Source organism: Macaca fascicularis, chromosome 3 (assembly GCF_037993035.2).
Source record: "Macaca fascicularis isolate 582-1 chromosome 3, T2T-MFA8v1.1".
In the NCBI taxonomy this organism is placed as follows: domain Eukaryota; kingdom Metazoa; phylum Chordata; class Mammalia; order Primates; family Cercopithecidae; genus Macaca; species Macaca fascicularis.
This window is the reverse complement of record NC_088377.1, coordinates 162,351,884-162,378,731: the sequence shown is the minus strand read 5'-3', so window position 1 is coordinate 162,378,731 and position 26,848 is coordinate 162,351,884. Positions and strand designations below refer to the sequence as shown.

General features: G+C 35.2%; 2 protein-coding genes across 4 annotated transcripts in view; one reads left to right on the top strand and one right to left on the bottom strand.

Annotated features, from left to right (window-relative positions):
* The window catches only part of TSPAN12 (tetraspanin 12), a 106,056-nt gene extending 94,060 nt beyond the window's left edge, over positions 1–11,996 (top strand). The window contains exon 10 of one of the 3 annotated variants that reach the window (XR_010585819.2): positions 9,526–9,876. Coding sequence is in view for 1 of the 3 variants with exons in the window: in XM_065542506.2 (XP_065398578.1) it covers positions 9,526–9,584 (59 nt within the window). In the remaining 2 variants the exon portion in view is untranslated. Of the gene's footprint in view, positions 1–9,525 lie in introns of all 3 variants that reach the window. The other 2 variants (XM_065542506.2, XM_065542504.2) reach the window with 2 other exon arrangements.
* Positions 11,201–26,848, bottom strand: part of KCND2 (potassium voltage-gated channel subfamily D member 2) — a 483,795-nt gene continuing 468,147 nt past the window's right edge. The window contains exons 3-6 of the mRNA XM_005550606.5: positions 20,045–20,140; positions 19,049–19,141; positions 15,514–15,761; positions 11,201–13,856 (exon numbers count right to left, since the gene is read on the bottom strand). Of these exons, the coding sequence (XP_005550663.1) occupies positions 13,679–13,856; positions 15,514–15,761; positions 19,049–19,141; positions 20,045–20,140 (615 nt within the window). The 3' untranslated portion in view covers positions 11,201–13,678. The remainder of the gene's footprint in view (positions 13,857–15,513; positions 15,762–19,048; positions 19,142–20,044; positions 20,141–26,848) is intronic.

Here is a 26,848-nt window from a genome sequence, read left to right as displayed (position 1 = left end):
ACAAACTTTGTGTGCATGTGTGTCTTCGTTTGTGTGTACATGTGTGTTTATGTGCATGCTGTGTGGATAGATGTGTTAGCATGTGTCTGGGAATGTGTCTGAGTGTGTGTCTTGAGTATACACATTTGTGTGCATGTGTGCCTGGATGTGTGTATCTGGTGTGTTCCCCTGTAGACAGGGCCATCCTGATTGATGGGCAGATCAGACAGAATGGGCAGAATAGACAGCTCCCTTGCAAGTACTCACAGACCACAGATTATCTTCTCTCTTTATATTTCTCTAGAGACTCATTAAGTTTAAGTGGTCTCTTGTCAATTGCAAATATCCTGGGAGTTGCATCGTCATCTTTATCTTCCTGTGAGTATTATAATTAAATTGTCTTCCTCCTAGTACTTACAACAAACCAGAGATAAGAATGAGTGAAAAGGTCTCAGAAAAGGAAATTGAGAGACACTTGGTTCTTGGAGCGTGGTTTACTGGCTGAGATGACATCTCCTGGATTATCTTCCCGGATCATAGGGATTTCCCCTTCGCTATGGTACTGGGCAATGGTGGGGAATGGAAAAGATAGTTGTTCCTAAATTTTGCTGAATGCCTGACATGCATGGTACAGTTCTGTGCTTCAGAGGTTTCCTGATGCTCTTTAGATTTGAGATCATTGATCCTTTTTTTCAGAACAGTGAAAAGGCAAACTTGTTCCCAGTAGACACAGTCACTCCTCGGTGAGCACAAGCAGAGGACAGCAAGGGAGCATATTCAGTGACTATTTCATGCACTGTCACACATAACCAGCCAGGGGACCCTGCAGAGAGGTGCCTGCATGCATGTTCCTTGGAAGAAGTGACCCACCTCCCGTCAGGGCCCTTCTCCACCCCTCTGACTCTCTGCCCTCTCCTTTTTCATATTTCGTTCCTTATATTTCTCTTCTCTTGCCAGCAACTTCAGCCGCTCCTTTTCTAGCTATTAGATCTTTCCTTCCAACATGTGAACATACCATTTTATATCTCATAAGTTGAGAAAATAAAAAAAAAATCTGCCTCCTTCACCCCAGATTTCCCTTTAGAAATCTCCCCATCTCTGAGTTGCATTTCAGAGCCTGGCAGCTCAAGAATGTTTTCTACACTTACTGTCTCTAATCTAGTTTAGGTTTTGTGCTCAACACATCACATCAGGTGTTTTGCTTGGTTGAATGATGACCAATTTGGTGCCAAACCTTCAAACACTATTAGTGCATATCTTATGTGTCATGTTCTCAAACACTTAGCTCAGATCTTATGAGACATTTCAGCAGCATTCAGTACATTGGCCCTTTCCTTCTTGAAATCCCTCAACATTCTCTTGGCTTCCTCCCATCTGTCTGGCCATTCTTTTTCAGACTTATTTGTGGCTCTTCCCAGATCATTTCAGGAATCCTTCTCCTATTCTACACTTTATTCCATTCCCTTGGATTTAAATTCCTCCTCTATGCTGCTGTTTCTTAAATGAATAGCTCTGGAATCCTCTTCTGTGCAGTGTTCTCTTATATCTAGTTGCTTGTTTAAAGATGAAAGGGAGAAATCTCTGGAGTGGTTAAGCTTTCAGGCTTTGGAGTCAGAGTCAGAAACATAGAGTTCAATACCAATTTTGTAACGTATTTGCTGTGTCACCCTACATAAGTTATGTGACCTTTCTGTACCTCTGTTTGTTCATTTCTAAATCAGCATATCCTTTATAGGGCTTTTCTGATAACAAATGAATTAATACATTTAAGGTGCTTAAAAACTATGCCTGCCATACAGTAAGCATTTAATAAGTATTTACTAATTCTTTTAAAAAAATTATTCTTATCATTTATACTCTCCTCTTAGATGATTCATGGACATCTATTCAAATCAGAACTTCTGATTATCTCAGCAAATGACACTTTCTTCTCAGCTGCTTAAATCAGAAATTGACAGCTTCCCTAGATACCTCTCACACTGATACCAATCATTATCAAGTCTTTATTACTTTAACTCCAATTCTCTCATAGACCACCCTAAATCAACCATACCTTGACTCTCCCTTAAGTTACTGTAATGGTTTCCAAATCAGTCTTCCTGCTCCCTCTTGTGCCCTTTTCTGAACTCATTCTTCAATACATAGCAACTAGAGTGACCTTTTTAAAGCATACATTGGATCATGTCACTCCTTTGCTCAAAATTCTTCATAGTTTTCCATTGGACAGAGAAGAAAGTCTCATATTGTTGAGTGGAAGAGTCTGTGAGTTCATACACGGCCTCATCCCTGCCCACCTTCCAACCTGTAGTCAGTCTTCCCCTCACTCAGTGGTTCAGGGCTTTCAAATGTTGCAAGACCTTTTCTACCTTGTGAATTATAATTTTGCCTCTAGAATATGCCTGGAATGTTTTCATTCCTTTTTTGAATTTTCACCCCTCCTTAGGGTTTTCAATAAATGACATTCCTCTAAGACAATTTTTCTGAACCTTAAATTTTAACTGAGGAACCCTCTGTTATCCCTTTTGTAATACCTCATTATTTATCATATGCACTTACCAAAATTTGCAATCTGTGTGTTTATTTGCTTAATTATAGTCTTCCTGACTAGAAACAAACACTGTAATGACGGGGACCGTATTTGTCTTGTTAATTGTTTCATCTCAAGTATCTGGCAGAGCTTCTGGTCCATAGAAGGTGCTTAATCAATATTTGTTGAATTAATAAAGTGAATAAATCGACTGTGGCCAATATAAATAGTTAATAGTCATTTCAATGATTAAATATAATTAGTCCTATAATTAAGACGTATATAAGTCACAAGACGTTTCTAAACTTTTTGTGTTTAAGTGATGAAATCTAGAATTGCGTGTTGTACACAACTTCAATACTATTAAATTGTATTGTTAACACAATGGAAGACGATGTTAGAGGGGAAAGTACACGGACTTGCAGTCAGATCTGAATTTGAATCCTTACCTACCAGTGGTATGGCCTGGGGCAAGTTGCTTAACTTTCCTGAGCTTCTGTCCCTTCCTTTGAAAATGGTCATCCTAGCACCAGTTTATATGGTTGTTGCAGCGAATTGAAATAAAGTAAATGGCTCATGTTGGTTGCTTAATGAATAAATGTTAGCTGTCATTTGCACTGAATAAAAGCTCTCTTTTGGCACTTAACTATGAAAAGGAAAGACATAGGAATCAAGAATAATTGATAAACTTTTGATCTATTTATCACATCCAATTTTTTTTTTTTTTTGAGATGGAGTTTCACTCTTGTTGCCCAGGCTGGAGTGCAATGGTGCGATCTTGGCTCACTGCAACCTCTGCCTCCTGAATTTAAGCAGTTCTCCTGCCTCAGCCTCCCGAGTAGGTGGGATTACAGGTGTGCACCAGCAGGCTTGGCCAATTGTTGTATTTTTAGTAGAGACGGGGTTTCACCATGTTGGCCAGGCTGGTCTCGAACTCCTGACTTCAGGTGATCCACCCAACTCGACTTCCCAAAGTGCTGGGATTACAGGCGTAAGCCACCGTGCCCAGCCCATATTCAAAAATTTTATGGCCCCCAAATCATATAAAGGCCTGAAATAATAGGCAATAGAATAGAAAAATTTAAAACCCATGAATTTTATTAAAATCAAACAGATTGGTTCTTTTTTATTTTTATATTTTAATTTCTGATATAATCCATAAGTTCACAATCAAATAGATTGGTTCTTAACATTACAAAAGCAAACGTACATGTGCTTCCCAGATCTGGACTGTTATTTACTTGGCTGACGTTTCCCTTTTCAGTTCTCACATCTTTACCTAGAGGCTTTTCCTTCACCAACATGTTAAGCATCCATATACCACCATTTTATTGCTGATCTGAGAACCCTGTATGTTTTTCCCTTGAATACATCTTGCTCTGAACTTAGGTTGTTTAATTATAATTTTACCTGTTTAGGGTCCAAGTCAACAAATAAACTACAAATACCACCATGGGCAGGATCTTGTTTATGTTCCATTCCCAGCACTGAGCACAGTACCTGCTCACAAAGAACATGAATAAGTAGAATAGCTACATTGCCTGAGTTTCATTAAGCCCCTTTGGCATACTGTTTTAGCCATAGCTGAAGCAAAACGCAAGGGTCGTTCTTTAAAAAAATATTGTTTTTCGAAAATGTCTTGAAATTTATGTAATTTTCAGCTGCAGGCATTATGCTGTCCATCAAGGGAACTTATAGTAACTTTCTTAAGTTCTAGCTCATACTTTTTAATATGTAGGATACACTTAGCATTCCCATTGTGTGAAGGGATTTTTGCCTCCTTCCTTTTGGTGTGTCCCCAGTTCTCTACATAGTATCATATACAATGATTAACATGAACCAGAGGATATGGGTATATGTATACATCTGTGATCTTTATAAATTATAAGATCCAAAGAAAAAGGCTTAGCCACTTGAAAAGTAGGGAGGATAATAGCGTAGAAGCTCACAGATACATTTTTGTAAACAAGAATTTGAATTTCTTGGTGTACCTTTTAATTTCATGAGGATACAATTGAATAATGGTTTGCTTTTAATAAATCCACTGCCAGCTATATTTACCTTAAAGTTTTAAACAAATTTACCTAAGAAATTGATTAAATGTTATGAAAACGTATTAAGGATCTGAAAGAGCACAGACGCTTAATAAATTCCAAATTAACAAACAAGGATTTTTTCTTTTTCATGTGTGCGTCAAAATCACTGCTATCTTATTTCTTTCTTGTACTAGCTAATGCAGGTTCAGGCATTCTAAAGCATTTAAGTTTAGAAAAAAGATAACGCCCTTAGTAATCGTAAGAATACTACTTATGATACCTCTGGAAAGATTCATTTAAAAGCCTAAACACTGCTACATTATTATTTTCTACAATCGACGAAGGAAAAAATCAGGAGGTATAATGATTATGGCAAGAAAAAGTCTTCTTTCAGATTTCACTAAAATTTTAGTTTCCTCAGGTGGCAAAACAAATAAAACTCCACATTCTGCCTGCCTTGATTTGTGTGCAGTGTGTATGTGTTCGTGTGTGTCCACGTGTTCACCCTTTCCTTCAATGTTTTCTTTCCTGATTTTTATCTGAAACATGAAAGAGATTTTATAATAAAACATCTATGTAAACTACTTGGCAATCTATGATTAAGAATATAAATGTATGCACAAGAAATTTGTTTTTATTATTTTATGTATTTCTACTATGAGGAATGCACTAGAAACCTAAGTTAGCTGATTTATTTGGCTTTCTTTTATATTGTTAAAAAGCCTTAGTTGAGGTTGTGCTTTTATGATAAACTTTGGATTTTGAATATATTTTTCTCTTAGTTATGAGAAGAAATGGAGAAGTGCAACTAATGATAAATAAGCCATAGTCATAGTCATAAATATATATAGTTCATTTGTATTTAAATGTAGACTTCAGTCAGCAATAATTACAGAAAAAATAGGTCATTAGAATCAGCAATACTCAGATACAGACATACAGGCACTTAGGCATTTATGTTCTCGTGTTTTTGACTTATGGAGCTAATCTTAGTCCTTTTTTTTGCAACAGAGTCTTGCCCTGTAACCCAGGCTGCAATGGCGTGATCTCGGCTCACTGCAATCTCTGCCTCCTGAGTTCAAATGATTCTCCTGCCCCAGCCTCCTGAGTAGCTGAGATTACAGGCGCCCGCCACCACACCCAGCTAATTTTTGTATTTTTAGTAGAGATGGGGTTTCACCATGTTGGCCAGGCTGGTCTCGAACTCCTGAGCTCAAATGATCCGCCCACCTCGGCCTCCCAAAGTGCTGGGATTACAGGCATAAGCCACTGAACCCGGCTCCTAATCTTAGTCTCTTAAGGTGAATTTATTATAATCACTTTATTACTCAGCCTAAGTTTAGGTTGAAATACTGGATGATGAGAGAAATGTCTTGAATTAATTTCAGATGATCCTACAAAATTCATTAAGTCTATATCTAATAGCAAATAATTGCAGTACAATTTAACTAAATTCTCAGAATCTTTGCTAATGAACTGAATTATAAATATGATAACCAAAGAAACTGGTATGACATTGAATTCTTCTGGTTTTCCAAACTCTGTTTCTTCCAAATGATACATGGTTTCAAGTTCTTCTAGTCACTCATAAATCCATTTCTCTCACTAGTCTCTCATTAGTCAGTTCCTGCACATTTGGATGAATAAATTCATTTCATTTTAAATATTAGTAGAGCTGTCTGATACACACACACACACACACACACACATACACACACACACACACACACCAGGGATGAGTTCTGAGAAACACGTCATTAGGCAATTTTGTCCTTGTGAAAACATCACAGAGTGTACATACACAAGCCTGGATGGTATAGCCTGCTACACACCTAGGCTTTATGGTAAAGCCTATTGCTCCTAGGATACAGACCTGTACAGCATGTTACTGTACTGAATACTGTAGGCAATTGTAACACAATGGTGAGTATTTGTGAATCTAAGCATAGAAAAAGTACAGTAAAACTACAGTATTATAATCTGTTGGGACCACCCTCATATATGCAGTCCATCATTGACTGAAACATTGCTATGTGGCCCATGACTGTATGTAGTCGTGTATGTATATATGTATGCCTCATTTTCATAGTGTGGTGTGATTTTTGTATTAGTGTCTATCTGCTGTGTATTAGCAGTTTGGAAAAAACAAAAATTAAGTGTTTTTATCCTTCTGTATGACAACTTGGGGAACTTTTATTATTTTATAATAAAATTTGTATAATTTTAGAAAATTATAATTTATAATATAAAATTTATTATATTAAATTTATATAATTTATCAGAATTTGACAATAATAAGCTATATGTGACATTAATTTCCCATACATGTCTTTTGGATCATGATTGTATCTTAATTTCTCATGTAAAGAAAGTTTTGGACACAATATTAATATTTACAATGAATAACAAATTTACCATTTGAAAAGTAGAAAGGGAAAGATTGAAGTGGAAAGTAAAGAGATATTATTAATAAGCCAGTGTTATTTTGGAACATAAAACAAGCAAACGATGAAGCCCAAATAAAAAGTTTTATGGGAAGTACTTATATCCCAAGTACCATTTTAAAAGGTACATTAAATTTTCTACAGTTCTGAATAAATCAAATGTCTATGTTTACACCTTTATTGGAACTTTTTATTTTATTAGGAACAAATAAAAATTTTCAATGACCTTCAGAAAAATTTTGGAAATGTTTGTGAGGATGGATTGGAACAACAGGATTGAAAAAAATCCAATTGTATTTTAAATTATATTATATTAACTTGGGATACTGAATTATGCACTTATTTTGCCTGTCTGAATCTCTCTGCACTTTATTTTGTATGTGGTATTAAATGCCAATAGGCACTTTGCTCCTATCTTCTGAAATTTTTTCAGGCAAGAATTTAGGAAGATGCAAAAGATAATGAAGGATGAGAATTGTGGTTATTGATGTTAATTCCAAAATATTTCCGTTTCATGATCAGCCTTCAGGACTTGGACTGTGCACCAATTAAATGCTGCAGGCTATAACTGTGGCCCTAATAAACAACCTTGAAAATTTTGGCAGACCTTATTAAAAAAGGGGAGCAAGTGAGAAATAATAGATGCTCTAACACAGTCCATCTCTGTGACTGGAAAATTAACTAAATGTGTATTCTGTACTGATATGGACTTGTTGGAAAAATATTTGTCAGTTAGGACAGTAATGTATTTCCTAGCCAGGTCCCATTTTATTTTAATTTGCCAGTAGTCAAATTAGGAAGCAGTTGTTATCAGAACACAACAAGATGATAAAATATGTTGGACCAAAGAAAATGGGGAGAGAAAATGATCATCCTTGATAATGACTGCAATCACCAGAGCACAGGTATGTCCAGGCCTCCCTCTGTGTCCCACCCCCATTTCTTTAAATTTCGCTATTAGCCTAAAAGAAGAAATAACATCAATAATTCTACACAATGGAACTCTGTCATAGAAATACATAATTTAAAATTTTATATTATCTAAATTAGGAAAACCCAGACTCACAATTTTTCAGTGTTAAAGTTTTCTCATCAGAAAACGTGGCTAATAATTACTGAATGGATTGATACATGTGAAGTCATTAGCACCGTGCTTGGCCTATATTTAATATCCAATAAAGTTAACAGCCATTATTATTATATTTCCATGGTGGTTGTAATCATCATTATTTAGCGTTCACCGTTAATCTATTGAAAAAAGAAAGTGTAAAATGAGAAGGGTGCATTAGGATTTTACTTCTGTGGGTTTACATTTTTTTTTTTTTTACCAGATTGATCGCCAATAAATTATGCATGTCTAGAATGATTGCTGTGTAAAATTATGATGCACATGACACTTTTACTTTCAAAATTGTTATATCCTCTGTAATGAAATCGTCTCCCTCTCCGAGAAGGTGTCTCTGACTGGAAATTTAGCAAACTTGTCTATCCAATTCAACGTCCACTCAGCCTTGGCTCTTTCAACTCCCTTCACATGTCTCAGAGAAATAGCTTATTCTGTTTTAGGGTTCTGTTCTTCATTTTGCAGGCAGTGTAGGAGATGTCTGAGCAGTATTGGTGTATGACTATTAAAAACTGGTAATCGGTTAAGAGAACTTTTGGTGCCGAAATATGTAGCTCTAACCAAGGAATTAAATTGAACTAAACTGAACTTTAAAATTCTGGTTTTTCCTTTTATTTTATTTTTTTTTAAGATGGAGTCTCCCTCTGTCACCCAGGCTGGAATGCAGTGGTGCAATCTCAGCTCATTGCAACCTCCACCTCCCGAGTTCAAGCAATTCTCTTGCCTCAGACTCCTGAGTAGCTGAGATTACAGGCATGCTCCAGGACACCCGGCTACCTTTTTTTTTTTTTTTTTAAGTAGAGATTGGGTTTCACCAGTTGGTGAGGCTGGTCTTGGACTCCTGACTTCAAGTGATCCACCCACCTCAGCCTCCCAAAGTGCTAGGATTACAGGCACGAGCCACTGAACCAGGCCAAAATTCTGTATTTTCAGTTAGAGTCAAAGCCCAAGGAGGCCTCTGCCATCTTGTAGCCCCTGCCAATATCCTACTCTTGTCTTCCAGGGTTCCTCCAAATCTCTCTCCAACTATTTGTTATCTACTCATTCAACACCCTTCTTCAACCATCCTCTTGCTTTGGAATTGATGTGAACCAACTAGGCCCACCTTATTAGTGAGTGCCCTTTATTTACAGACTTACCTTTCTGTTGTCCCAATTACACAGATGTTTCAATAGGATTCATCAGATAATACGATTTGAGGTGTGGTGTTCAGATTCACAGAAGCATTGTGTATTAGTCCTCCTGCAAAACTATTTTAATAGCGTTCTTCACATTCTCTGAAATTATAGTTGAAAAGGTAGAATGGATACTTGAGAAAGTTTTTTCTTTTAACTTTAACATGATGCGTAAACATGAAGCTCTTCTTCCTTTGGGTTTTGTTTTACCTTTATTGTTTCCTGTTCTTTCTCTGGGCAGGTAGGAATTCATTTGCCCTGCCTGCCAGCCCCCATAGAGACAGAACCATTACCTACTGAAAGAAGATTTTAATGACGTGATGAAAATATTTTAGAAAGCACCTTGAAGAATAGTATCTTTATGTAACCACTGTTGGAGAGATGTCTTCAGGAGACTGAAGTAGAAGAGTTACTGTCAACATGGAAAGGTGAAGATTTGAAGTGTAAGATTATGAACAGTAGTGTAAAGAAGAGAGTTGAAATATTTTCCGCTAGATAATTCCTTCAAAAGGATCTGATCTGGTTTCTTAATCTGTATGTCTCTATCACCACATCTGGCCCATCATCTGTATTCAATAAATTGGATTATATGTAGAATGAATATAGTTATGTGACCTAAAGAGTTTCCATAGAAAAGCTAGAGAAAAAAGTAATTAGGGAAAGGCAAAGAATAATCTGCTACAATAATAATTAATGCTTGAAGATAAAGGAGAAAAAAGGCAGGGCAGGCAGTAAATTGAAAGATTAAAGGTATGCTATGTATTTAATATTATTTTCAACCAAAAATTTTTTGTAATAATTATATTTTAAAATAATCTTAAGCAAACTCGCTGTTCAAAACTAGTAATTCCTTAGAAGTAAAAAATCAAACTCTGTAAAGAATATTTTACTCTCCTAATACAATCAGCTGAAGTAGATACGATTTAAACCTTCGTAGATAAAATTTAAACCTTCATTAAAAAAATACTGTGTGCCTACACAATTGTGTTGAAAATTCAGATGTTTACACAGTGGAGAGTAATAACCATTCTTGTACCAGTGAGTTAATAAAACAAACACCTTAATGACACTGTAGGGAAGAGAAGATGCCTTTCTTATGAAACTCTGAGGAGTCATCAATTTAATTTCAAGAATCCTTTTTTATTCTTTTGAGCAATGTTACTGGCAGACATATTATAGCTCCCCAGAGACTATTTCTAAGCCAACATTGTGACTAAGTTGAAGGAATAGGGAGGCGTGTTGAACTTTTTAATGCAAAATTGACACCTAATAAATCAAAGGCTATAAATGAAAATAATTAACAAGAAAAGATAGAGACTATCCACCAAGAGGATCATATATATCACCAGTTAAAATCAGTCTTTCTACTAAATAATTTCCTTTGTCTTTTTCCTTCTTCTCTAAACTCTTAACATTTGCTTGCTTTTTATCCTTTCCAGGATATTAAGGAGAAACCATTAGTGGTTGCATATTAAAAATGAATGAAAATCTATGTATATGTGTATCAATAAATTTATATCTACATATACACATACATACACACAAATAGCTAGACAAATAAATCACCCTGCTTTCCTAGATAGAATAAAGCCTTTGATTAAGAATTTAGTTAATTTCTGACCAAAACCATTACCCCGAGCTTCTCTGCTTAATGCAAGTAGTGGTGTTTAAGAAGTATATAAGGTTCAGGGACTGGCTTTCCTTAATTGATACTATCTTTTCTGTTACAGTCTCTGCCTTAATTCCCATTACTGGCAAAAGCTACTGTCTCCACCCATTCAGATGAGATTTAAGCATTACTTTCAATTGTTGTGTCCTTCCAGTTGTATGTCTCACAGGGTCCTCCCACATGTGTATTATGGATGTATTATGTGTATTAAGGAATGAAATCTAACAAAATAGGGCAACAGTCAACATTTTGTCCTGTTCAAGCATGCACATGTTTTATTTAAGTATTCTCCAAAGGTCTATTTTTTTCCAGCATAATGCAGATATTATGCTATCCTTTGAAATAAGATATGTGAATTTCAAACAAAATTGTCAAAAACAATGACCTTAGTTACTCCATATGGTACACAGAAATAATTACGTTTCACTTACAATACAGATGCACTTAACAGTCATCAATAATCATTCACCACCAACACAGTATATTTTTAAATCACCTAAAACATCAAAAAGGTTTTTTTCTTTTCCAAAAGCCTAATAAAATTAATAATTTTGGATAAGTGATAAATCAAAAGAGGAGGCAGAATTGTCAATTGAAATAACCTAACTGCATTTTCTTTTATGTAATATTAAGAACATGAAAATAGAACTTCTCATTGGGAATCAAAAGACATAGTAATTCTGATTATGGTTTCCTTAGTCTACTTTTTAGAAAGTTTTCAATAAATGCCATCAGATAAGTTTCACTAGACATTGCTCTAGAAGCACAAAGTGACACGAGGCAGGTGTTAATATAATTGTTAATATTTGTACTGCTGGAAGATTAGTAACTTTTTAAAAGATGTACTAGGAATAAAGCCAGTTCTTCCCAAGAGATAGTTGAGTTTATCTTACTTTCACTCAGCAAATGTTTATTAAGATCTAATATGTGCATAGCACTGTTCTAGAAGCTATTCTAGAAATGGGAAGCAAGGATTTCTGGCTTTACTTGAAAATGGTTGGATTAATCCATTTTTATGACAAAATATGATAAGCATTTAAAAATCTCATCTCTAATAGAGGAATAATTATTAACTCTTTCCATGTACAGAAGCTAAGCTTTATTCCTTACAGTGGTGGCTTGGAATGAATAAAAACTTTGCATTTGACTTTAAACTTTTTTACACTGTCACGTGCAGACATGTCTGCTGACATATTTTAAGGGTGAAAAGTTATAAAAACTTTTCACTTAAATGTACAGAGATCAACTTTGCATCATCAAACTCCTGTCCTCCTGATTTATTGGAGAAAATTGTACCTCGCAATACACAGGAACTTTTCTGAGATAAATTTGTGCTGCCTTCCTGAATGGTGTAGAAAGCATGCTTTCATCAAATATTGCTCAATAAAGCCCTCTAGTTTATCTCTACATTTCAATCCACATTAGTTATTCTCAAAATGTATTCAAGATCTGAGGCAAAATAAATAATACATCAAGTAAGATTCTGAGATGACCGATCCTGTGATATTAGTCCCAGTCAATTCTTTTCATAAAATACATAGTGATAGATCCAGTATCTGGGCTTTTCCATAAACAACAAAGACGTTAGTGATAATTCACATGGGTCAACTCCTTTTTTTTCTCATTTTTGACAAGGGGATTGAGGACAATCTACTTACAAGATAATTTTTTTTTTTTTGAAATACAAAAGTAGGAAAGTCACTTGAACTACAGTAAACATTAGTCTTGTTGATGATGATAAACCCAATAGAAAGGTGCTATAGAAATACAAGAACAGATAATGCACTGTCACAGGAATACAGTGGACCAAAGAATATTACTGAAAAACATTTATGGCACAATAGTTTTGGATTAAAAAGTTACCTAAAACCTGGCCACACCAGAAGTTTTTCTACGAACGTGGCTCCTACCGTATCTATAAAGATCTGGAAAGTACAACAACAGAAAAATCCTGATTCCTGATACAACAGTTGTACAATGAATTATTGCAGTTGTAACAGTATCTAGGTGCAAAGTTAAACGATAATTAATACTGAACTATCTGAACACTTTAGATTTACTAATGAGTATCCCCATGAGAAATACTGCAGTTCTAAAAGGAGTTTATTTGCACAGCCCACCATGGAACATGAACACTCAGCTTGTTGTAAGTGCACAGAAATTACCCCTTTCTACAATTATAGTTTATCATGCCTATTCTGAAGACAACATAAAGAAACTGAGATCACTGCTTCAAAGAATTCTAGCATGCATTATGATGGTTTCCTTCAGTCAATACAAATATGTTGTGTTTTTTTTTTCATATGTAATAATCTTCATCATAGCCAATGTTCATGGTTTTAACAGGAAAAAATTTTATCAAAATGTTTTCCATATTTTTTTTGTTTTGCATTCAACTGGAACATTATGTTCAAAGATTTATTTTATTTATTTTATTAAAAAAGAGTTCTGATCATAAGAAGCATCAATAGGCGGCATTTCATTGTGCTCATTCACAAAGTCAAAGGGCCACAGAATATTACTCTGTGTAACAGGTCAAACTGTCTAGAAATGCCATTTGGTGGTTTTATTCACATCCTTAAGATTGGAAGCTTTGTTTTTGTTTCATTTCCAACCTTCTTGCTTTGCTGTCTTAATCTGCAGAATATTTGTTTCTTCTTTCTTCTACGTTGAGATTCTTTTCACAGCCAGGACTCAAATTCTCTTAAACCCTATTCCGAGTGTCTTACAAAGCAGAAACTCTGACAATATTTCCTCCTGAGTACTCAGGAGATTCTGGCCTATCGTCTCCCTCTGGTGTGGTTACTGGAGGTGTTGGGATGCTTATTATTGCTGTAGTCACATAAGGTTGTTCACAGTTTAGTTTAACACACTCTTCCATTTTGGCATTTAAACTGGATCGGCTGATAGAAAAAAAAATTAAGAAAGTAAGTTGTTTAGTTAAATTTTTTTCATACAACTGAGGAATATGTGTTGTAATGCTTATAAAAACATTTTAATTGTCTAAGGAAAGTTATTATAATTAAAAATATCAAACCTCAAATCTTAATCTATGTTAAAGATGAATATAGTCAGTAATTAACATTAAATAAATTTCTAAAAGACAGTTTCACTTGGTTCCATCAAGTGTTTATCAAACTAAAAGTATTATTAAAAAATGTAGAAAGAAAGAGCATCAAGTAAGATTTGGACAGCCTGGGCTGAACAAAGTAGTTTTATTTAAGACAGGACCTCTAAGAGGTTTGAGAAACCACTATGAAAGAGCCATATCACATTGATTTCTTAATTCTTTTGACCACAGAATATTTTTATTTTCATGTCTTTTTGGGATGTATAATGCCCTCAAATCTCTCAACTTAATGATGACCACATATTATAAAAATCAAAAAATTTATCTATTACTATCTAATACTTTAAGGTTTTCCCAAATGGTATTCTTGGATGAATTGTATACTCTATATGGAGAAGCGGATAAAAGGGAAATGAGAGAGAAGGATATACACAGAAGCTTGAACCTAATTATTTTATTTTCATGGAAAACATAATTAAGATGTTTATGTCCTAAGATTTTCTTGCTCGATACTTTTCCATTGTTGACTTCCTTTTATAAAGGATATAAGGCTGCAAAGCTAAAATATCTTTAAGATAGAAGTCTTATGGCTCCTAAGTTTAATTTTCTAGTCCCAGAGACATCCAATTTATGTAAATCGACATCACCTGAATTCAGAATCTCATCCAGATTTCAACAAAGACTTTTGAATGCCAAGAAAGAAGGGGACTGAATTTACAGACTCTAACGCTAAAAACATATGCTATTCAATTTGAAAACAGAATAAAATTATTTTGGCAGAAACTTATATTTTAATGACATATATTGTTTAAGTGTACTACTTTTTCGTTTTACACATTTGTGGTAAAGACAGTGAATAAGGAAAAGCAAAGCAAAAATATCAATACGGAAGTTTTACTTAACTTGTTCATGAACTAACCAGAGGCAAACAATTTTAGTACTTCACTTATTTTTGTATTATGTTGATTTTGTGTTTGATATGGCCAAAAATATCTTTCTGATCAAAATTATATATTGATATAAATGATTTGTGTAGGCAAAGTTTTCATTTTTACTGCTACAGAGAGTGTGTTTGTATATTTTTACATGCTGTTAAATAACTTTTAGCCATGTTGATCTCAATTTCATTTGACTCTTTTAGTAGTGTCCACCATCATTTCAGGCTATTGAATATATAAGAGAATCCTGAGTATAAAAGTCCTTGCCCAAGAAAGAAAAGGTTGTGGAGCAGAAGAGAGAAAAACACATTTGTGTCCACCCAATCATGTTTCCTTCTTTTGACTCTTTGAATATTGATATAACTGCTACTTTTAACCCTTAATGGATATGCAAGTAGAACCACTTTCCTACTTGTTACACTACCAGTTTTGTCTCTTCCTGAACCATAGGAGCTAGGAATTTAGATGCCACATATGTGACAACATGAGTGCAGAAGACACACCCTGGGAACCAGCACAGGTGTGCAGACAACACAGATTAATCTCAGGTACCTGTTAGATAGAGGCGTTCTCTCCACACATCTGATCTGAATCGTGCTGAGTTCTTGTACACTACCTCGATGGCTTCCTGATACGTTGGCATTTGGGATGCGAAAAGTTTTTTTGTGTCGTCGTGAACAGCAGGTGCTGGTGACTCCTTGTTGTGAAGACAGTGAGGGACTGTGACTTGAAGGACGATTAACAGTTGCAACTTCCATGCAGCTTTCTTCAAAGACTTGTTCGTCCACAAACTCGTGATTCTGTTCCACAGTTGTAAGTAAATGAAGAAACAGAGAAGCACATTTTAAAAAACAAAATACGTAGCTTTATTTTTAAAGCTCAAATATGCCCAAGTATACTTAGACTTGACACAATGGTTAAATAAAACCATTTTCATAAAGATTGACATCAAAACCACTTCTTTTTGGCATTTATGTGGAACTATCTTTGTAGTTAAACCTAGAGATTGACATCTGTAGGCTGATCTAGTGTCCCTTTATAGACTAACTTCATCTTGAAATATCATTTATTTATTTAAACATAAAATCTGGAAGGTATAAGCTAAGAAAAAAAAAAACACCCAAAAAATGAATACAGATAAAACCCACAGGGAAGTTATAAATTTTCACTGACTTTATTTTTTAAAACAGGTTGAAGTTATGGAAAATAGATTATTTTAATAGGATGCCCCAAGTTAGATTGTCTGTTATATATTAGCAAATATTTTCACTTGGGATTGAAAACATTTCTAAATGAGAAAATGAGACCCCAAGACACTATCCATTTATTTATATGTTCCTCTAAAAATACCCAGTGCAGAAAAATATGACTTATTAGTTACATAAATAACTGCTGTGAATGTGTCACTTTGTGTTTGACACAGAAGGGATTAGCATTGAAATTTTGTGGCCTTTTTTGTAATCTTTGTGATACATCACTGGCATCACTGGCTGTACTCATGATCTCTGTTTGCATTTGGGGTTTTTCCATCACTATTTCTTAACTTTTAGCCCAGTAGGAAATAGTAATAGGCATCATTTCACATATCTCATTTTGTAGAAACATGATATCAATTTTGCTTTTAAAATGTTTAACAAAAACCTCCTGAAATGCCTATGCAAGAATTTCACCTCAGAAATATACAGGAAAATATTTTTGGTCTGAACTACTTGAGAATGACCTCAATTACTACTTTGTTTTTCTTTGCGTGTGTGGGGATAGTCTTATAATGGAAGGCTTTGCACATACTAAATTCCACTTAGCCATCTCTCATCCTAAAATATTAGTAAAACAATTGAAGCAAGACACTGGCTAATAAGAAATAGATTATGTTTTAGCTACTCATTTTGTCATTTCTTTGCTGAGACAAGCATTTTGAAATAAATGAAATTTAACATTCTATTCTTTGAAGTCTAGAGAATAATATAATCAGACAAGACAGAATTTCATGTCAAATATTAAATTTCAAAGAAAAAATGGTGCACAAAAGATTCACAATCTGTTTTCTTCTCTTACAATGCATGGTTTCACATACCTAAGTTGCAATGCATGAGATTCTAATTTATCTCATCAGTGATTGAAAGTGTGGGAGTCATTCTGTTATTAGTTACTACGTACTTTTGTAGGTAGCACGATTTATATTAGTTGGTGTTAAATGGTTTTTGATTTTTAAAAAAAGCCCTCAAAAAAGGAAAATACAGGGAACAAAAAAGATAAGAATAAAAATATTTTACATATTTATTTATTTATTTATTGAGACAGAGTCTGGCTCTTGTTGCCCAGGCTGGAGTGCAGTGATACTATCTCAGCTCACTGCAACCTCCGCCTCCCAGGTTCAAGCAATTCTCCTGCCTCAGCCTCCCGAGTAGCTGGGAATACAGGCTCCTGCCACCATGTCTGGCTAATTTTTTGTATTTTTAGTAGAGACATGGTTTCACTATGTTGGTCAGGCTGGCCTTGAATTCCTGACTTCAATTGACTCGCCCACTTTGGCCTCCCAAAGTGCTGGGATGACAGGCATGAGCCACTGCGCCCGGCCAACATTTTATTATTAATGTATCATTTAACTTTCAAATTTATCCTACTAGGTTACAGACCTGTCCATATCTTTATTTAAAAATGCAAGTATAATCATGTTACTACCTTGTTTAAAACACTTAAATAATTTCCATGAGCTGAAGATCAAAATTGTCCACATGCCTGTAAAGCCTAGCATTACCTGGACACTGCCTTTCCCTTCACCTCCTCTTTTGCCATGCTACACTCTCTCCTTCTGACCACCCTCAAATTCTTTCACTTCCTCCCAGGCTGAGTTCCTTCCTTCTTGAGGTACTTCTATCACCTGTTAGCCCCTTCATTGCTCTGCCTAGCTAACTCCTAGTCACCCTGCAGGTGACTCAAGTTCCTCCAGGAAGCCTTGCCTGACCTGTCCCCTCATGGCTCTGCCCTCTTTGCTCCCTTGACCAGTGGCATCATTGTTGCTTTCCATGTTCGCTGCTCTTTTCCAGTAACAGCCCTGTCTGGGGTTTTGTTTTATAATGGAGGCTAATGGCAGCAGAGGCCACACCTCATTTCATGGCGTTTCTTGGGTCTGGCTCACTCTTGGGCACATAGTAGGCATGAATGACTCTATTGGTAAATAAGTACATGGACAGGCAATACTTTAGAACTGAGATTACAAATCATGTGTCACTCGAGAGTGAGTGAGATGACATGATCCAAATATGGTGAAGATTTTGTTCTGCTCTGTAATCATCATAGACTGTGACTCCTATTTACAAACTGGCTAAGAAATTGGTAGATTTGCCAATGAGGAGGTCCAAATGAGAGCTTGTAAGTGGAGAAATACAGACTCACTCCTTAGCACCCAGGGGCATACCAGTGATTACATGAGTCATTTTTCTAATGAGAATAGTTTCTTTTTTTTTTTTTTTTTTGGAGACGGAGTCTCGCTCTGTCGCCCAGGCTGGAGTGCAATGGCCACATCTCAGCTCACTGCAAGCTCCGCCTCTTGGGTTCACGCCATTCTCCTGCCTCAGCCTCCCAAGTAGCTGGGAATTGAGAATAGTTTCTATTATCTATCTCTATTCATTATGGTTGTGAATGAAACAAATGCTTATATTCCATTGTTCTCTGTTTTTTGTTATTGCTATTGCTATTCTCTTGATCTAGATGTTAGGGAACCTCGAGCACCATTAATTTTTTTTCTGTCTAATCAGCATTTTAAGAATCACAAACAATGACATTGTTAGGATTTACTATTGGAAGACCACTCTTCATCTGCATTAACCGACTTCTTAGACTAGAGTTAAGATAGCGGCTAAGAATAAAACATTCTAAATAAGTTTCTAAAATACTTTCCAAGTTGAAATGTCATTACAGTCTTTCAAAGTAATTTCAAATATTGTGAGGTTTTGGTTTGTTTGTTTTTTAGCATGTTGTCCAGTAATGCAGACAGTGAAATCACACTCGGAAGCATGAAGTATGCAGAAAGGCAAATGGAATTAATGTCGGAGAGCAGAGGAAGGCAGTCATACTGTCTCCTTACCGTGGTTTTTTCCAGGCAGTGAAGCAGGTGGTGGTGCTGGGTTTCAAAGCTGGAGCCGGATTTGCTAACAAAAGCCTGCTCATCCTCTGAGGACTGTTAACAAAAAGAAGACAGAAGAGCTTTCTATTTTATTTGCAAACAACTCGAACCTCAGCTACACATTTCCACAGAGAGATCTGCTCTATTAACTGGCAACATTTTATTTATTTTTTAACTAGAAAGGAACAAATGTGCAGTTCCTGTAAAGTTGGATGATCGGCATTTACAATTTCATCAAATGAATGGTCTGGTCTTTTAGACATGCCTCTTTGAATTGAAATTTTAAATCCCTTTTACTCATTCAACTACCAACTATGTTTGTAAGATGGGAAGCTGTTATGTTTTGATGATCAAATTTAACCTAGTGCTTAGAAAATTTGGAAACCGTGATCATGCGTACGTAAATAAAAACTATTTTGTAAGTCAAGATTGGAATCCTAAATATTAAAGGAAAATTCTGGGGTAAAAATAAATTTTCTCAAATTGTAGTTTATGCCATACGATCTTCCTAACATTGAATGTTGTTCCCTCTTCGTTATGAAGTAAAAGAAGACATCATGTTAGCCACCCACCCCAACCCTTGATCCAAATGAATGTTAAGGAAGATAAATTTGAAATAAAAAAAAGAATTAGGCATTTGAATTATTGAGCTTTTTTTTTTTTTTTTTTTTTTTTTACCTTTACCATGTTAATAAGAGACAGGGTAGAAATATTGCCTAATGATGAATAGTCATCATGATTCACTGGCAGTATTTCATAGTGCACTTTCTAACCTTCTACAGCCAATGAGGATGTATAGGGTGAAGTTATAAAAAAACAAAAACAAAAACAAAAAAACTTTTGTTGTTTGGATAGCCATCGTCATAATTAGTCATAATAAAATTCTATGGAAGTAGAACTAAATCAATCTCAAACCAATAAATTGAACATTAAAAAAAGAGGTGTGCTTGACCGTACCTGCAGCTGATTACTGAGTAAACCATTCCGTTTGCTCTGCATGTAAGCATTTGCGCTTCCACTTTTGGCTGCCCGGATCCTGGCCAGTCTAGCTTTCTATAGGAGAAGAGCAATAAATATGCCGTTAACATTTACGAACTGTTTCCTTAAAACAGTGAATGAACTTTTGTATAATCCTATTGTCAGTCTACATATTATTAAAAGTAAGCCAGCTTTTCAAATGCAACTATTGAAAATTACCTCTCTACCTTTTTAAGTGCTTTATTTCAGTTAATATTTATCAGTAAAATCAATGAACTACCTTGGAGCTGGCTTATGCCTTTGAAAATTATAATTAAGTCTTTACAGTAAGATCAAGTTATTTCATTATTGTTTCTTTCAATTGTGTCAAAAGAAAAATAGCAGTATTACCTTATGTATATTTTCATTTATCCCTCTCTGAGTAACTTAATGAAATGAAGACCGGTAGCTCAGGAAACCAGCTGCCAACTCCTTTTTGTTTAAACTAATGTCCTTAAAAATTAGTAATTAAATACCAAGAATTGATTGCCTTCCTTCCTTCCTTCCTTTCTTTTTTTTTTTTATAAGAACCACTGTTCATCTATATCTGCATCCTCCAATATAAAATTATATTTTTGCAATTACCCTTTAAGTTAGCCAAGGTAGATCCATGTCAAACAACATGGACTGTCTCTCTAAACCAACCAACCAACCAACCAACCAACAAACAAACAAAACCAACTCTGAATTTATCTACTTTGTCTACCAGCACGGGTCCACACAACTGTATGCGCATCTGATTTGTGTTTCACTCTTGGATTGGCTGAAATGAAGAACATAGTGAGCCTATCCAGAGAGATTTAAACATTGTTTTTCATTTTTAAAGCATTTTTGTGTGTGTGTCTGTTGATAACATCCTTCAATGTAGAGGGTTTAGGTGACCAGTCCAATTGTTCCTCTAAGTTACAGTGAGATCCCTGAAGTGAAAGTACTAGGCATCTGGCTGTGTAGCCAGATTTCTGATATTCCATTCTACTTTCCAACTGCTGTTATTGATGCGCATTTAGACTGTCATGGAAAAAGTCCTGTTTTCCCTTCCTGGCGAGCACTATTTTGGTGATCATTCTATTTGTATTACATGTAGCTAGCAAGTGTATGTGAAACAGAGACTGGGATGGCTTAGATAAGTTTCCTGTAAGCTTACCTCACAAAATTTCTTCTTTTTCCCTTCTAAACAATCCAGAAAAATAGTATCTTTAGTCTCAAGTCCTGGAATGCTCTTTTTAATAAAAATTTTAAAATTATCTAGATTTTTAAATGAAAAATATATACATATGAAAAAATTTTTAATACTACAGAAGTGCCTGCAAACAATTGTCTGTGACCCTGGAGCCATCCCACTACGAGGCTTCAGAATCAATCATTGGTAATATTTCTAGAAAATCCTGTGAGAAATTTTCTAAGCCTAAAAGAGCAAGTATATATATTCACATGTATATACACATACATTTTTACTCCAGAGAATACTCCTCACACTCTTCTGCATTTAGTTGTGTTTTTTAATTACATCTTGGAACTCCTTCCATATATACATGTAAAGATCCGCCTCATTTTCTATGAATGTATAATATACTACGGTATAAACAAAGAAGTATTTATTTACCAGGCCAACTACCAATTAATTTTTAAAGCATCTTTGGCAACTATAAGCAATGCTGCCTGCATTGAATATGATGATGAGCTTATCTACAAGACATATTTCTGAAAGCAAAATTATTCCTGGACCAAAGAGAGTGCATGTGTGTGTGTGTGTGTGTGTGTGTGTGTGTGTGTTTCTTTTGTAAAGTCTTACCAAATTTCCCTCCAAAGTTATTGTACCAAGATGCCTTTCACACGTATCATTTGAGAGTAGCACTGAGATGTTTGAAGTTCTCAAAATCGCATTAAGATATCATCTGTCTTTAACACCACCCTTCCTCCCTTCCTTCCTAAATTTATTCTTCCTGTGTGCTGACTCCAGGTTAAAATAATATACTTTGTACAAAGATCATGCTTATAAATGATGAGAAAATTAGACAAATTTCACTCTTTGTTGGAAACATAATGTTTAGATCACTCAAAATACTAACACAATAGTAGAGAATGAAGTTGGAAGGTAGAAAATTTTTAACTTCAAAAGTTGGGCAGCAATTTCAGGATTTCAGACCAAACGCAGTAAAACAATAGCAAGTGACAAGGACACTTGGAAATGACTCAGAATTAGCCTAATAATTCAGAAATAAGCAATTCATATATTTGTTTCCAAAAAGGGATTATTGTTGAAATTTCAGTCTTAAAGTCTTTTTAGTCTCCTGGAACATTCATTGCCTTTCTACTCCAGACTCCCGACTCCTTCCTTCCTCCCTCCCTTCATTCTCTAAGCATTCAGCAGCAGCATTGGGTGATACTGTTTTCTTTTATTAAGGAAACATATACATTAACCAAAAATACTGTCCAGCAAAATAAAATGACATATATTTCTCATCATGTAATGGTAAGCCTACATATGGTGGAAAACACTACTGTAGAAGTAGTTCTGCGCTTAGGGACAAAAAAGAAGTTGCTTTAGAGACAGACTATCCATTTATGCTAAGTCATGCACTGTGTCAGAAAAATAACTTCCCATCTCAATTTCAATCATGGCTTTTCTTTGACCCGACTACAATTCCATAGGAGTTAATTGGTTTAATTGGTCTTGTGGAGCACCACAACAAATGCCTGTTGAATACTAGCCTTTATGACTTGTGATTATCTCTTTGGTTCCAGCCGGTAATTGAGGGAAATTATTTTACAAAGATATTTTAGAAAATCATTTTACTTCTGACCCTCTCAGTATGACAATCTTGGCAGCGCCGATTAAGTAATTGGGAGGTTAAAAGAAAGCCATCTGCTGGTAAAAACAAATGTATTCCTTTCAGTCTCTTACCCCTGACCCTTTTAGAACATACAACTTCTGGCACGGCAAAGTATCAGCAAATAATATGCAAGTTAGAGAAAAGTTTCAGTAAGTACTTTATCTTAGCTGTATGAAAAGTAGGAGACTTCTTAAATTTTAATTAAAGCAAGGTTTACATTTTCAGTATAAAAAAAGCATTATAGTTATTTTCAAATAATTTATTTGCCTTAAATGGTGATAGTGTTTGGAGAAAAGTTGTCTGTCTCATAAACATATTCTTCCTATGCATCCTGATTCTTCATAGCTGCAGTTTTTGTCTAATCATCTAATCTTAGCAGGATTTCTCAAAGTTGGTTCCAAGGAATTCATAAGTGTCAAAAGTAAAATCTAAATCAAACAGATGAAGCAAAGGACTGATTCTGTGGTCAAGAAAAGGCTGGGAAATGCTGAGGTGTTAAAAAGGTTTCTTTGCTCTTGGGTTCCTCACAACATATGACATTGTGGATGATTACTGTGAGGAGAACAGGGATACATAGTCTGCAAGTTTCCTCAAACTAATTTGACATAGAAATCTTGTATTGTGAAGTACAGGTTAGAATGCCGTGGAACACAATGGGTTTTATCAAGTAGATTGTTTTTTAATTACACCAAGTGACATAAACTTTACAGTGTATGTGTGGAACAGATGGTGGAAGTCAATCTGAGAAGGATCTATAAGCCAAACACGGCCGAGACACTGATTTCCTTACATCGTCAGTCATTTCTAGATGAGGTATGAGGTAGATTAAAGGAAGTTATTGGGCCATCTTGTTACCAAATCACAAAATATTTTGAAAAATAAAGGTATCCTAGGCAGCCTTAAAAGTGAGGTAAAGAAGGTGTTTCTCTTTGGTAATTCCTTACTCCTCAAATGCTTGCCCCCACACTCTCTGTAACATGCATTCTGGAAATTTTGCTTACAGTTGTTTCTTTCATTTAAAGGTTAGTAAAATGCCTCAGGTGGAGGTAGCATATTAAACTTTATCATCTCTTAGAAGTTTAAGACATTTATTGGAATCTTTTTACTTGCTAAGAAAAAATAACTGTGCTAGAAATGAGACAAGTTAGCACCAAACAACAATAAAAAGAGAGGAAAGAAGTCAGTGGCAGACAGTGCAATATTCCTAGGTCCAGAACTTGGTTATTCCTGGAGATGGCAGGGCTAAGCAGAAAAAGGCTGGGATTTGGGTCAGTGGAAGAGGCTAAGCAAAGAGAGGTCTGCAAGAGGATTCCATGTTGGAAGGGGTGAGAACTGAAAGAGAATATAGGAGGGCATCCGTGACCAAATTCTTGGGTGGAATTAGGAGCTGCGTAATTTTTGTTTTTAATAGTAGATAGCCTAAGAGATTACTCTCAGGTTCTAGCAAGTAGTTATTTCTTGCTTTTTCATTATTCTACTTAAAAAAAAATCTTTCATTTGGACATTGCTGAATGTACTAGGCAGTGGTTCTCAAAATGTGGTCTCCCAAATGGCAATATCAGCATCACCTGGGAATTTATTAGCAAATGTTCAGGTTCTAACCCAAAACTACAGAGTCTGATGTTTTGGGAGTAGGGCTCAACAATCTTTTTTTTTTTTTTTTTCTTTTTCAGATGATTCTAAACTTTGAAAACCACCCTAGCAGGGTATGATAAATGGCAGATTACATATGGTTAGTACCTTTCTAAGTCAATGTGAGAATTTTAATGTGAAAATTAAAAATATTACACCATACATTGGCTCATTGATTCTAAACTTCTCACTGCATTTAGAATTATCTATAGGAATATCCTAAAACATTAATAGTTCAAATAATACTAGACTTTTTTTGCCTTGGACTTTAATCACTAGGTTTGTGAGCATGAGAAAGTTATCTGTAAAATGGAAATAGTATACTTCCTTTGCAAGTTGATTGTGAATGTTACAAAAAACAGATATAAAACACCTGGGACATTCTAGAAACTAGTGAGGGGTTTTGTTGTTGCAATTTGTATTATTAAATTATAACTATAATTACTACTATGATTATTATGTGATAATTACTCACAGGTTAGCCTGTGAGTATGCAGATGATTAGGTGATGTGATCCATATTTTAAATGAGCTGCTTCAAAATATCAACCTTCCCCTTGTCATTGCATTAATCTAGCTTTATTTTGGCTAATACATTCTACTCAGTAAATATTTATAGACTAACTAAGAGAATCAATAAATCTATTAAAATACAATTACCAAGGGTGGGAGTGGAGGAGAGGTGTCACAGTTTAGGCCTATATCCACCAGCATGTCAGTATGTGCTAGAAATGAGACAAGTTAGTACCAAACAACAATAAAAAGAGAGGAAAGAAGTCAGTAGCAGACAGTGCAATATTCCTAGGTCCAGAACTTGGTTAATCCTGGAGATGGCAGGGCTAAGCAGAAAAAGGGCTGGGATTTAGTTAAGACTTTATCAATGATTGATAGAAATGGGGTAAACGATGTATTCCCTGTAAACAGCAGGAGCGGGTAGCAAAAGCAGGAAGAGTATTGCAAATGGAAGAACCTAGAAGAAGGAAAGTATTTCTGATGGTGATGATGGGAGTGTTCTCAAATTAATACTGTGTCTATTTCGTGCTTTTGCTTGGTCTTGACGTGGCAATTGAATTAAACAACAAAAATATGGTCTAAAAAAACCATTTTGTAACATTACTTTTATTTGTTGGACTGATATTTTTACTGAATTGAATGTTTACTTGACTGAATTAGTTGGTTATTTTTGCATAACTTTAATATTTGGCACATAGCCCAGTCCCAGATAAATTTAAACTGTCTTAGCCTAATGGGCATTTGTTCTGTTTTTTTTTTTTCCCCCCCTAATCTCTTGGGAAGGAAAATAGGAAACATCCTTTGGTAACTTATTTAGTTCATATCCAAACTGTTCTTTCTTAGAAGATTATGTTCAGTTTATTGGTCACAGTCTACATACTGGACATATTATACTTGGTTATTATATTTGACTTTATTAATCTAATTTTTGTAATAGTAAAACTTTGTAAAATTCATTGCATTATGGCAGAAACTAAAAATATAGCAAATATTTTAAAGATTCCTAAAAGCATTCACAAAATATACTTTTCAATTAGTGTACTTTTAGAATGTCACATTACTTACTTTTGATTTCTAAAGGTATTTTAGTATTTAATATTTAGTAGACCAAAAGGCTTCTAAAATACTCTAAGGTTTTCTTTATTGATTTTTTTGTTGCAGATGACAAACTCTGAAGAAATACAGGTATTTGGGAAATTGGTTTATCAGAAATTTAGATTTGTGCTTCCTATAGTTTTCATATAGTTGGCTCTTATACCAAAGGAGAAATGTCTAGAATGGAGATTGATGGGTGGTTGAAAGTTAAACTTTTGGTAGGATCCTGTTTCTTTAGACAATGAGCAATTGTACCCAGTGGAGGGACTGGACTGTATGGGCAGTGTCACGACTGTGGTGCTTGAAGGTCCTTGGTGGTGGGGTCAGTTGTGGCTGAAACCCCTTTACCTCTGCTTGCCAAGGGTATGTATTCCCTACATAAGACTACAACTGTCCAGAGGGTGCCTTTTTCTACTCCTCCCTATTCATTAGATGATCAGTTCTCTATATCCATGTTGACTGGACTATTTCTAACTCTTCTCTGTAATAATTAAAGACTAGGCATTCGTCCAAAAATGAAGAGTTCCATAAAGCAAGTAACTACAGGACTTGGAAAAGTGATTCTTTGCTAAAGGAAGATCTTTGACAAAGGGCATAAATTAGTTCTCTGGACAAATATGCTGTGTGGCCACACTGATTAACTAGAACTTTCCAAAGACTTACTTCATGAG